This window comes from Lithobates pipiens, unplaced genomic scaffold (assembly GCF_037356315.1).
Source record: "Lithobates pipiens isolate NorthernLeopardFrog02 unplaced genomic scaffold, aLitPip1_a1.2 Scaffold_35, whole genome shotgun sequence".
NCBI classification, from domain to species: Eukaryota; Metazoa; Chordata; class Amphibia; order Anura; family Ranidae; genus Lithobates; species Lithobates pipiens.
The window spans coordinates 535,579-549,701 of NW_027507811.1; the positions used below are offsets into that span (position 1 = coordinate 535,579).

The window sequence follows — 14,123 nt, forward strand, 5'->3', positions numbered from 1 at the left end:
GCACTGTGTAAACTGAGGATGCTATATGAGTACCTGTAATAAATGTATTATTACACTCTGACTGTGAGAGGTGAGAAGGACTCAGAGCAGCTAAACCCTTTTCCGGCACATTCACAGAAGCCTTTTTTTAATGCGTTTACATAATACAAAGGCTTCTGTGAATGGGCAGGAGAGGAGGGCATAGCAGCTCCAGCAACTCTGCTCTTGAAGGAACAGAGACCACAGTGAGCAGCGTTGGAGCTCTGTAAGCTATCTTCCTGGAGCACAGTAAACCTGTCAAATGTGAATAATAGAGATAAGTCTACAAAGCAGTAGGCACCTTGATAAATGTAACTCATGGCATGCCTGCAGTTGTTACAAAGTAGCCAAATTCCTGGAATTCGGCTTTAAGGGGCTAGATCCATAGGGGTTGACGGCTCCTCTAGCTACTTCATATACCAGAGGTCTCAAACTGGCGGCCCTCCAGCTGTTGCAAAACTACAAGTCCCAAGTGCTATGCCCTCCCCTCTTTCTGCCCATTCACAGAAGCAGAAGAAGAAAATTAGTTCACATAATACAAAGGCTTCTGTGAATGGGCAGATAGAGGGGAGGGCATAGCAGTTCCAGCCACTCTACTGGAACAGAGAACAGAGACCACAGTGAGCAGCGTTGGAGCTCTGTAAGCTATCTTCCTGGAGCACAGTAAACCTGTCAGATGTGAATAAGAGGGATAAGTCTACGAAGAAGTAGACACCTTGATAGACTTAAACTGCCATACCTGTAGTTTTTACAAAATAGCCAAATTCCTGGAATTCAGCTTTAAAGGGCTAAATCCATAGTGGTTGATGGTTCCACCAGCTACTTCATGTAGACCAGTGATCTCAAACTGTCCGCCCTCCAGCTGTTGCAAAAACTACCCATGAGTCCCAATAGAGGAAACCAAGTCTTCTACTAAGCCTAGACGTCTCCTTCCAGCAATAGAGGAAACCAAGTCTTCTACTAAGCCTAGACGTCTCCTTCCAGCAATAGAGGAAACCAAGTCTTCTACTAAGCCTAGACGTCTCCTTCCAGCAATAGAGGAAACCAAGTCTTCTACTAAGCCTAGACGTCTCCTTCCAGCAATAGAGGAAACCAAGTCTTCTACTAAGCCTAGACGTCTCCATCCAGCAATAGAGGAAACCAAGTCTTCTACTAAGCCTAGACGTCTCCTTCCAGCAATAGAGGAAACCAAGTCTTCTACTAAGCCTAGACGTCTCCTTCCAGCAATAGAGGAAACCAAGTCTTCTACTAAGCCTAGACGTCTCCTTCCAGCAATAGAGAAAACCAAGTCTTCTTCTAAGCTTAGACGTCTCCTTCCAGCAATAGAGGAAACCAAGTCTTTTACTAAACCTAGACGTTTCCTTCCAGCAATAGAGGAAACGAAGTCTTCTACTAAGCCTAGACGTCTCCTTCCAGCAATAGAGAAAACCAAGTCTTCTACTAAGCCTAGACGTCTCCTTCCAGCAATAGAGTAAACCAAGTCTTCTACTAAGCCTAGACGTCTCCATCCAGCAATAGAGGAAACCAAGTCTTCTACTAAGCCTAGACGTCTCCTTCCAGCAATAGAGAAAACCAAGTCTTCTACTAAGCCTAGACGTCTCCTTCCGGCAACAGAGGAAACCAAGTCTTCTACTAAGCCTAGACGTCTCCTTCCGGCAACAGAGGAAACCAAGTCTTCTACTAAGCCTAGACGTCTCCATCCAGCAATAGAAGAAACCAAGTCTTCTACTAAGCCTAGACGTCTCCTTCCAGCAATAGAGGAAACCAAGTCTTCTACTAAACCTAGACGTCTCCTTCCAGCAATAGAGGAAACCAAGTCTTCTACTAAGCCTAGACGTCTCCTTCCAGCAATAGAGGAAACCAAGTCTTCTACTAAACCTAGACGTCTCCTTCCAGCAATAGAGGAAACCAAGTCTTCTACTAAGCCTAGACGTCTCCTTCCAGCAATAGAGGAAACCAAGTCTTCTACTAAGCCTAGACGTCTCCTTCCAGCAATAGAGAAAACCAAGTCTTCTACTAAGCCTAGACGTCTCCTTCCGGCAATAGAGTAAACCAAGTCTTCTACTAAGCCTAGACGTCTCCTTCCAGCAATAGAGGAAACCAAGTCTTCTACTAAGCCTAGACGTCTCCTTCCAGCAATAGAGGAAACCAAGTCTTCTACTAAGCCTAGACGTCTCCTTCCAGCAATAGAGGAAACCAAGTCTTCTACTAAGCCTAGACGTCTCCTTCCAGCAATAGAGGAAACCAAGTCTTCTACTAAGCCTAGACGTCTCCTTCCAGCAATAGAGGAAACCAAGTCTTCTACTAAGCCTAGACGTCTCCTTCCAGCAATAGAGGAAACCAAGTCTTCTACTAAGCCTAGACATCTCCTTCCAGCAATAGAGGAAACCAAGTCTTCTACTAAGCCTAGACGTCTCCTTCCGGCAATAGAGGAAACCAAGTCTTCTACTAAGCCTAGACGTCTCCTTCCAGCAATAGAGGAAACCAAGTCTTCTACTAAGCCTAGACATCTCCTTCCAGCAATAGAGGAAACCAAGTCTTCTACTAAGCCTAGACGTCTCCTTCCAGCAATAGAGGAAACCAAGTCTTCTACTAGATCCAGTAAGCAGATTTTCGGTGTTGGGGTAAGGTGGGCCAAATCCCAAAATCCACAATTTCCTTCCAGAATAGAGAAACGTGAGGACAGGGCTATGGAAAAAGCCTCCATCACGATGACCCCAACGCCAACAGGCAGAAGGTAGGGCGGGGCTCAATTTGTGGAACCTATGGGGAGTGTAGTCTGTTCTATGAAGACTTTGGAACCGTATTGGCTTCCCTCTGACAGATACCGGTTCCTGTCCAGTCCTCCTCAATTATATCTTCACCATTTACTTTGGAGGTTAGGTCAAGAAAGAGGAATTATGGTGACTTGTTGACAGAAAGACGAGGATGGCTTCAGTAGCCGGCCGGCATGTACTTTTTCATGGTGAGAAACAAAAAGCACTGAAATGCCCCGAGCTTTCATAAGACAATACACAAGGTTCCACTGACCAGACTGAGGTGGTCTCCAATAATGAGGTGTGCTGATCAGAGGAGCCCCGTTTGAGCATGAGGGTGTCCAACCTGGTGGACGCGGCAGCCGGGCCATCAAAGAATCTGGTTGGCCATCAAATGGTTGGCTTTCCCTCCAGGATATGGAGTCGGCTGGGATATATGAGGCTGCATTTGATGCCCCCATGGAGGATCTACTGTACCTGGTGTATTTTTGGAGCTTAATTGGGGGGAAGAGCGAGAGATCTTGGCATTTTGAAAAGAAGACTTGGGCAGGTTCTAGGCTAGGATCAAGTTCCGATCTCCATGGTTTAGTAGTAAGAAAAGCCGGCAACACTGTAATCCTTGAAGTGTCGTTTATTGGTACATCAGAGTGACAATAAAACAATAAACTGACGCGTTTCGCCAAAAGCCTTAGTCGTAGTCGGATGAGAACGGGTCTTGGGATCGGTGGTGCTGGGGGGGAACGCAATGTGTACGCTAGGTGTCAGATCCTGGCCACGTCCCCCCCCCACCCCATTTTACCCCGCACTCTGAACAGGCTTAAGGTTGTTCGCGCTTGTGAGTTCTCTCGTGTAAGTGAAGTTTCCCTTTATGAGCGAAACCTTTCCCGCACTCCGCACATGAAAAAGGATAATCCCCCGTGTGGACGCTCAGGTGCATAACAAGCTCATTTCTCCGGGAGAAGGATTTCTTGCACTCCGGACAGGAGAACGGCTTCTCCCGAGTGTGGACTTTCATGTCATTAGTTACGTTTCCTTGCCCCGTGAAACCCTTGTGCGTTCTCATGTGTACGTTAAGCATTCCTCTATGAGAGAAACCTTTCCCGCACACTGAGCATGAGAAAGGATAATCCCCCGTGTGGACGCTCAGGTGCATAACAAATTCATTTCTCTGGGTGAAGGATTTCTTACACTCGGGACAGGAGAACGACTTCTCCTGAGTGTGGACTTTCATGTCATTAGTTAAGTTCCCCTGTCGTGTGAAACCCTTGTGAGTTCTCTCGTGTACGTGAAGTTTTCCTGTATGAGAGAAACCTTTCCCGCACACTGAGCATGAGAAAGGGTGATCCCCGGTGTGATCGTTCAGGTGCATAACAAACTCATTTTTCCGGCTGAAGGATCGATCGCACTCCGAGCAGGAGAACGGCTTCTCCTGAATGTGGACTTTCATGTGATTGGTGAGGTTCCCGCGTCGTGTGAAACCTTTCCCGCACACCTGGCATGAAAACGGCAGCTCGCCGGTGTGACTTCTCTGGTGGATGACAAGTTCTGACTTCACTACGAATCCTTTCTGGCATTGGGAGCATGAATAGGGCCTCTCACCGGTGTGACTTCTCTGGTGGATCACAAGACGGGATTTAGTTCCACACACTTTCCCGCACTCCGAGCAGGGAAAGATCCTCTTACCGGCGTGGGCTTTCTGGTGAATGGTAAATTCAGATAGAGTATCAAAAGTAATCCCGCACTCCGAACATGAATGGGAACTCTTGACCACGGGAATTTTCTGATGGCTGCAAAGACCACCAATCTGATTGGAGCTCTGGCCGCAGTCTGGACAGGGATGCGGGTTATCATCTGTGTGGGTCTTCAGGTGTCGGATGAGTCTATATTTCCCTGAAAAACTTTTCCCGCACTTTGTACAAGTATGCAGCTTTTCCCCAACGTGGATCCTCAGGTGTTCCGTGAGTCTATCGCTTCGTAAAAAACATTTCCCGCACTCTTTACAGGGGAAAGTCTCACCGGTGTGAAATCTCATGTGTCTTTGCAGATTATTCTTCCGTCTAAAACTTCGACCGCATTCCGGGCACAAATAAGTCTTTACTCCCCGAGATTTGGTTTTGGATCCATATTCCTCTTCGTCATAATCAGACGAGACCTGAGACCCCTCTGAGGAATTCCCAACATCACATTCATCTGTTAGAAAGAAATAATATTATTATTTATCATCAACAAACAAATTTCAATCGTTCGCAACACAGATCTGAGGAATGGAGATGGACCTTTCATATGGTGTCCAGTATCTCCCCCTCATTTGTTGGGAACATGACGTTATATTGGAGGAATGGAGATGGACCTTTCATATGGTGTCCAGTATCTCCCCCTCATTTGTTGGGAACATGACGTTATATTGGAGGAATGGAGATGGACCTTTCATATGGTGTCCAGTATCTCCTCCTCATTTGTTGGGAACATGACGTTATATTGAGGAATGGAGATGGACCTTTCATATGGTGTCCAGTATCTCCTCCTCATTTGTTGGGAACATGACGTTATATTGAGGAATGGAGATGGACCTTTCATATGGTGTCCAGTATCTCCTCCTCATTTGTTGGGAACATGACGTTATATTGGAGGAATGGAGATGGACCTTTCATATGGTGTCCAGTATCTCCTCCTCATTTGTTGGGAACATGACGTTATATTGGAGGAATGGAGATGGACCTTTCATATGGTGTCCAGTATCTCCTCCTCATTTGTTGGGAACATGACGTTATATTGGAGGAATGGAGATGGACCTTTCATATGGTGTCCAGTATCTCCTCCTCATTTGTTGGGAACATGACGTTATATTGAGGAATGGAGATGGACCTTTCATATGGTGTCCAGTATCTCCTCCTCATTTGTTGGGAACATGACGTTATATTGGAGGAATGGAGATGGACCTTTCATATGGTGTCCAGTATCTCCTCCTCATTTGTTGGGAACATGACGTTATATTGAGGAATGGAGATGGACCTTTCATATGGTGTCCAGTATCTCCTCCTCATTTGTTGGGAACATGACGTTATATTGAGGGATGGAGATGGACCTTTCATATGGTGTCCAGTATCTCCTCCTCATTTGTTGGGAACATGACGTTATATTGAGGAATGGAGATGGACCTTTCATATGGTGTCCAGTATCTCCCCCTCATTTGTTGGGAACATGACGTTATATTGGAGGAATGGAGATGGACCTTTCATATGGTGTCCAGTATCTCCCCCTCATTTGTTGGGAACATGATGTTATATTGGAGGAATGAAGATGGACCTTTCATATGGTGTCCAGTATCTCCTCCTCATTTGTTGGGAACATGACGTTATATTGAGGAATGGAGATGGACCTTTCATATGGTGTCCAGTATCTCCTCCTCATTTGTTGGGAACATGACGTTATATTGAGGAATGGAGATGGACCTTTCATATGGTGTCCAGTATCTCCCCCTCATTTGTTGGGAACATGACGTTATATTGGAGGAATGGAGATGGACCTTTCATATGGTGTCCAGTATCTCCCCCTCATTTGTTGGGAACATGATGTTATATTGGAGGAATGAAGATGGACCTTTCATATGGTGTCCAGTATCTCCTCCTCATTTGTTGGGAACATGACGTTATATTGAGGAATGGAGATGGACCTTTCATATGGTGTCCAGTATCTCCTCCTCATTTGTTGGGAACATGAAGTTATATTGAGGAATGGAGATGGACCTTTCATATGGTGTCCAGTATCTCCTCCTCATTTGTTGGGAACATGAAGTTATATTGAGGAATGGAGATGGACCTTTCATATGGTGTCCAGTATCTCCCCCTCATTTGTTGGGAACATGACGTTATATTGGAGGAATGGAGATGGACCTTTCATATGGTGTCCAGTATCTCCCCCTCATTTGTTGGGAACATGATGTTATATTGGAGGAATGAAGATGGACCTTTCATATGGTGTCCAGTATCTCCTCCTCATTTGTTGGGAACATGACGTTATATTGAGGAATGGAGATGGACCTTTCATATGGTGTCCAGTATCTCCTCCTCATTTGTTGGGAACATGACGTTATATTGAGGAATGGAGATGGACCTTTCATATGATGTCCAGTATCTCCTCCTCATTTGTTGGGAACATGACGTTATATTGAGGAATGGAGATGGACCTTTCATATGGTGTCCAGTATCTCCTCCTCATTTGTTGGGAACATGACGTTATATTGAGGAATGGAGATGGACCTTTCATATGGTGTCCAGTATCTCCTCCTCATTTGTTGGGAACATGACGTTATATTGAGGAATGGAGATGGACCTTTCATATGGTGTCCAGTATCTCCTCCTCATTTGTTGGGAACATGACGTTATATTGAGGGATGGAGATGGACCTTTCATATGGTGTCCAGTATCTCCTCCTCATTTGTTGGGAACATGACGTTATATTGAGGAATGGAGATGGACCTTTCATATGGTGTCCAGTATCTCCTCCTCATTTGTTGGGAACATGACGTTATATTGGAGGAATGGAGATGGACCTTTCATATGGTGTCCAGTATCTCCTCCTCATTTGTTGGGAACATGACGTTATATTGAGGAATGGAGATGGACCTTTCATATGGTGTCCAGTATCTCCCCCTCATTTGTTGGGAACATGATGTTATATTGGAGGAATGAAGATGGACCTTTCATATGGTGTCCAGTATCTCCTCCTCATTTGTTGGGAACATGACGTTATATTGGAGGAATGGAGATGGACCTTTCATATGGTGTCCAGTATCTCCTCCTCATTTGTTGGGAACATGACGTTATATTGAGGAATGGAGATGGACCTTTCATATGGTGTCCAGTATCTCCTCCTCATTTGTTGGAAACATGACGTTATATTGAGGAATGGAGATGGACCTTTCATATGGTGTCCAGTATCTCCTCCTCATTTGTTGGGAACATGATGTTATATTGGAGGAATGAAGATGGACCTTTCATATGGTGTCCAGTATCTCCTCCTCATTTGTTGGGAACATGACGTTATATTGAGGAATGGAGATGGACCTTTCATATGGTGTCCAGTATCTCCTCCTCATTTGTTGGGAACATGACGTTATATTGGAGGAATGGAGATGGACCTTTCATATGGTGTCCAGTATCTCCTCCTCATTTGTTGGGAACATGACGTTATATTGAGGAATGGAGATGGACCTTTCATATGGTGTCCAGTATCTCCTCCTCATTTGTTGGGAACATGACGTTATATTGAGGAATGGAGATGGACCTTTCATATGGTGTCCAGTATCTCCTCCTCATTTGTTGGGAACATGATGTTATATTGGAGGAATGAAGATGGACCTTTCATATGGTGTCCAGTATCTCCTCCTCATTTGTTGGGAACATGACGTTATATTGAGGAATGGAGATGGACCTTTCATATGGTGTCCAGTATCTCCTCCTCATTTGTTGGGAACATGACGTTATATTGGAGGAATGAAGATGGACCTTTCATATGGTGTCCAGTATCTCCTCCTCATTTGTTGGGAACATGATGTTATATTGGAGGAATGAAGATGGACCTTTCATATGGTGTCCAGTATCTCCTCCTCATTTGTTGGGAACATGACGTTATATTGAGGAATGGAGATGGACCTTTCATATGGTGTCCAGTATCTCCTCCTCATTTGTTGGGAACATGACGTTATATTGAGGAATGGAGATGGACCTTTCATATGGTGTCCAGTATCTCCTCCTCATTTGTTGGGAACATGACGTTATATTGAGGAATGGAGATGGACCTTTCATATGGTGTCCAGTATCTCCTCCTCATTTGTTGGGAACATGACGTTATATTGAGGAATGGAGATGGACCTTTCATATGGTGTCCAGTATCTCCTCCTCATTTGTAGGGAACATGACGTTATATTGAGGAATGGAGATGGACCTTTCATATGGTGTCCAGTATCTCCTCCTCATTTGTTGGGAACATGACGTTATATTGAGGAATGGAGATGGACCTTTCATATGGTGTCCAGTATCTCCTCCTCATTTGTTGGGAACATGACGTTATATTGAGGAATGGAGATGGACCTTTCATATGGTGTCCAGTATCTCCTCCTCATTTGTTGGAAACATGACGTTATATTGATGAATAGAGATGGACCTTTCATATGGTGTCCAGTATCTCCTCCTCATTTGTTGGGAACATGACGTTATATTGAGGAATGGAGATGGACCTTTCATATGGTGTCCAGTATCTCCTCCTCATTTGTTGGGAACATGACGTTATATTGGAGGAATGGAGATGGACCTTTCATATGGTGTCCAGTATCTCCTCCTCATTTGTTGGGAACATGACGTTATATTGAGGAATGGAGATGGACCTTTCATATGGTGTCCAGTATCTCCTCCTCATTTGTTGGAAACATGACGTTATATTGATGAATAGAGATGGACCTTTCATATGGTGTCCAGTATCTCCTCCTCATTTGTTGGAAACATGACGTTATATTGATGAATAGAGATGGACCTTTCATATGGTGTCCAGTATCTCCTCCTCATTTGTTGGGAACATGACGTTATATTGAGGAATGGAGATGGACCTTTCATATGGTGTCCAGTATCTCCTCCTCATTTGTTGGGAACATGACGTTATATTGATGAATAGAGATGGACCTTTCATATGGTGTCCAGTATCTCCTCCTCATTTGTTGGGAACATGACGTTATATTGGAGGAATGGAGATGGACCTTTCATATGGTGTCCAGTATCTCCTCCTCATTTGTTGGGAACATGACGTTATATTGGAGGAATGGAGATGGACCTTTCATATGGTGTCCAGTATCTCCTCCTCATTTGTTGGGAACATGACGTTATATTGAGGAATGGAGATGGACCTTTCATATGATGTCCAGTATCTCCTCCTCATTTGTTGGGAACATGACGTTATATTGGAGGAATGGAGATGGACCTTTCATATGGTGTCCAGTATCTCCTCCTCATTTGTTGGGAACATGACGTTATATTGAGGAATGGAGATGGGCCTTTCATATGGTGTCCAGTATCTCCTCCTCATTTGTTGGGAACATGACGTTATATTGAGGAATGGAGATGGACCTTTCATATGGTGTCCAGTATCTCCTCCTCATTTGTTGGGAACATGACGTTATATTGGGGAATGGAGATGGACCTTTCATATGGTGTCCAGTATCTCCTCCTCATTCATTGGGAACATGACGTTATATTGAGGAATGGAGATGGACCTTTCATATGGTGTCCAGTATCTCCTCCTCATTTGTTGGGAACATGACGTTATATTGAGGAATGGAGATGGACCTTTCATATGGTGTCCAGTATCTCCTCCTCATTTGTTGGGAACATGACGTTATATTGAGGAATGGAGATGGACCTTTCATATGGTGTCCAGTATCTCCTCCTCATTTGTTGGGAACATGACGTTATATTGGAGGAATGGAGATGGACCTTTCATATGGTGTCCAGTATCTCCTCCTCATTTGTTGGGAACATGACGTTATATTGGAGGAATGGAGATGGACCTTTCATATGGTGTCCAGTATCTCCTCCTCATTTGTTGGGAACATGACATTATATTGGAGGAATGGAGATGGATCTTTTATATGGAAACTATTTTATCATTGCTGAGGGATTAAACAGGTTTAATCAAAATGGCCAGATTTCAGTTAATCATTACCTGGATAGGTCTATTTTTTATATTCAATTCACTACAACTACTAAAAGGCAATTAAAAATTATTCAGTCTAATAGAAGACAGATCGTCCTGAACTGAACAAGATTAACAGGGAATAAAAGTGCAGTGAATATACTCTCCTTACCCGGTGATGTGAGGGGCGGCTGATTGTCCATCATGACGTCCTTGTAGAGATCCTTGTGTCCTTCTAAATACTCCATTACACCATACTCCTCATTCTCCTCTTTAACAAGAGTATTGGAATTCTTAAGGTTTCCACTCTGAAAACGGAATAAAACATTCATTGTAACAAACATGCTGTGTATAAATCAGAACTATTAATAATTGTCAATCATCTACCTGATGATTTTGATTGTGACCTTCCTGTGTGGGACATTTCTCTGGTGGGTTCCTGTATCTGGATGACTCCTCCATGGTGTCCTGGTACAGATCTTTGTGCATTTTCTCCATTGCTCCATCCTCCTCATCCTCCACTTTTATCTCTTTTTTAACCTCAACTTTAGGATCTCTCAGGTTTCCACTCTGAATATATAATAAAAATGACATGAATGGTAACAATGCAGATAATGTACAGATCCTAATGATACTATCAGTGATTGTTCCTCATCTACCTGATGATGGTGGGGGATGGTGTGATCTTCCTGTGTGGAATCCCGGGAATACAGAGGACGGGGACATCTCTCTGGTGGGTTCCCATTACTGGATCCATCTGTAGGAAACACACACACTGACTGAATACATTGTTTCTATGTGTTTATCAGATGATGGGGGATCTAGGTGGAGCCTCCGTACTGCTCTCTCCTTTACAATAAAGTCTCCTCTTACCCGGTGATGTGAGGGGCGGCTGATTGGCCATCATGACGTCCTTGTAGAGATCCTTGTGTCCTTCTAAATACTCCCACTCCTCCATGGAGAAATAGACAGTGACATCCTGACACCTTATAGGAACCTGACACACACAATGATACAGTCACCATCCAGACACATCCCTTGTCTGTTACTGGATAATGTCCCAGAATTCCCAGAATCCTCCTCACCTCTCCTGTCAGCAGCTCCATCATCTTCTTGGTGACTTCTAGAATCTTCTCCATGTTGTGTCTCTCAGGTTTTAGGGAGTCACATGGAGGCACTGTGATGGTCATATGATCACCGGACTTCACAAGAGGAAATCTCTGTATTGGAGAACCAATAGGAACATCATGTTAGAATCCCAGAATCCTCCTCACCTCTCCGGTCAGGTCTGTGTTTTATTAATAGAGATAAGAGTGATGTCATGTGACCTCTTCGGTCAGGTCTGTGTTTTATTAATAGAGATAAGGGTGATGTCATGTGACCTCCCAGAATCCTCCTCACCTCTCCGGTCAGGTCTGTGTATTATTAATAGAGATAAGAGTGATGTCATGTGACCTCCCAGAATACTCCTCACCTCTCCGGTCAGCTGGTAGATGATCTCCAGCGTCAGGTTCATTATGTTCTCCATACTATGACTCCAGCCCTTGTCCATCATCAATGAAGTGGTCATATTATTTGTACAGAACACTCCTGTTCGAAGGTCATAAATGGAAAATTTTATATCAATTTAAAATCTCAGAATTTCAGATGGAAGAGAAAGCCCCCGCAGTGCTGAGCGCAGTCCAAGTTCTGATTATCACACAGAAAACCAAAGGTTGTGTTATCATTAAGAGTTCCACCATTCCAAGACTCTCCTATTCCCTTGTTACATTATCTCCATCAGAGGAAAGGATTATTACTATCAGCCGAGTTCTCAATGATAACATTAAACATTTATTTGAACACATTGAAAAACATTTGAATTCTAATATCAGTAGACTACAATGAACTCTCCGTATTCCTATCTAGCCTTCATAGGAAATATGAGCGGAGTTTTGGAAAGAACGAGTGTGAGGAAGTGGTGAGACATCCAGACTGATATGTCAGATAACAGAAAATCAAATACTTACCTTTCCGTAATTTTCCTTTCCTGGTGCCTATTCGTGGCAACATACGGGTGAATATGCTGCCATGAAGTCACCAGGGAAGTAAGTTAGTGATGGGGGAGGAATCTGAAGGGTAAGCCGAGGAGTATAGAGACAGATTTGGGTGCCATCCACATAGAGGTGGTATTAGAAGCCATGGACAATCAGCTGATCCCGGGAGGAGGTGTGGATAGAGAATGGGACATGTCCAAAGACAGAGCATTGGGGGACCCCTATGAAGTCCTGGCCAACTTCAACCTCAACTAACTTCCTCCAAAACTAGTCTCAGCTACCCCATCCCACCCAGACAACAATCCAAGACTCATACAATCTGGATGACCGAGGAACTCTCAACACAGCTTGAAAGGTAAGCGTGTCAGTTGACGTGTCCTACTTGATACAGTGATGGGTGACGTCACATGGTGGTCTCTTCCATGTACTTACACAACCATCATAGGGGCAGATTCAGATGAGTCTTCTTTATATCACTTCCATTCACCTGATGGTCAGTAAATTGAGTTCTTGTTTTGGTAGATCCATATAAAAATTATAAACCCAGACGTAGTACGTAGGGTATATGTTGATGGACTTCACAATTGGAGGGAATTCTATTAATTGATCATGTAATAAACATTGATATGTGCGTTTGGAATGGAAGTAGATATTAGATACATATATGTTGATGTAGGTAGTGTAAAATTATTATATTCGCATCTTATTACCTCTATAATATCTTATTACTTCCTCGTCTGTCCCAGCAACGTCTCCTCTCTACTTCCTCATGACTCACCTCTCCCTTGGAAATTCCTATTTATACCTGACATCACTTCCTGTCTGTAGGGATCATTGAGACTTGTGTGTGTTCTTCTCATTATAAGTGAGATTGCCACCTTGTGGAGATGATAGGGACTGCAATCCTCGATGGGCCTTGTTCTAACTTTTATCAATCCAGATCACATTTCAGTTAACCCCTTAAGTGTTTTCTTCCTTTATCCCCTTGAGTTCATCCCAGAGCATTTTTTTCGTTCAATTGTTTTTTTTTTTTGTTGGAAAAATTTACAAAATAAGTGAAAAATAAACTGGTCACAAATAGCAATCTGATGACAGTAGAATTGACAAATTGCAGAAAATAGAAGTATGAGGAAAACACAAGGGATATAACGTACATGACCCATTGAGGAGAGTACCTAGGCATAGGTAATGCTAGAAGCAGGAGAAGTATACCAATAGTCTCGTTAGACTTAAGAAGTTCTATATTCAATACCATTAGTTTCATTCAAGTATCAGAGGTAGGTTTCCATATTCTTGTAACATTTCTTGGCTCGCTCCCAAGCTGAAGGCAATCAGCCCCCAAAATGCTACACCAAAACAGGTCACCTGTACCTTACAGTGGTGTGAAAAAGTGTTTGCCCCCTTCCTCATTTCCTGTTCCTTTGCATGTTTGTCACACTTAAGTGTTTCGGAACATCAAACCAATTTAAACAATAGTCAAGGACAACACAAGTAAACACAAAATGCAATTTGTAAATGAAGGTGTTTATTATTAAAGGTGAAAAAAAATCCAAACCATCATGGCCCTGTGTGAAAAAGTGATTGCCCCCCTTGTTAAAACATACTATAACTGTGGTTGTCCACACCTGAG

At 43.5% G+C, this 14,123-nt stretch overlaps 1 protein-coding gene across 3 annotated transcripts in view; it reads right to left on the minus strand.

Moving 5' to 3' along the window:
- Nucleotides 1–13,286, minus strand: part of LOC143955631 (uncharacterized) — an 86,865-nt gene extending 73,579 nt beyond the window's left edge. For 2 of the 3 annotated variants that reach the window (XM_077465732.1, XM_077465733.1), the window contains exons 1-5: nt 13,204–13,286; nt 11,932–12,047; nt 11,543–11,677; nt 11,331–11,454; nt 11,117–11,214 (exon numbers count right to left, since the gene is read on the minus strand). In XM_077465732.1, the coding sequence (XP_077321858.1) occupies nt 11,117–11,214; nt 11,331–11,454; nt 11,543–11,677; nt 11,932–12,027 (453 nt within the window). In that variant the 5' untranslated portion in view covers nt 12,028–12,047; nt 13,204–13,286. Of the gene's footprint in view, nt 1–3,390; nt 4,965–10,629; nt 10,766–10,844; nt 11,028–11,116; nt 11,215–11,330; nt 11,455–11,542; nt 11,678–11,931; nt 12,048–13,203 lie in introns of those variants that run through there. The other variant, XM_077465731.1, reaches the window with a different exon arrangement.
- Nucleotides 13,287–14,123: the final 837 nt, after the last annotated feature.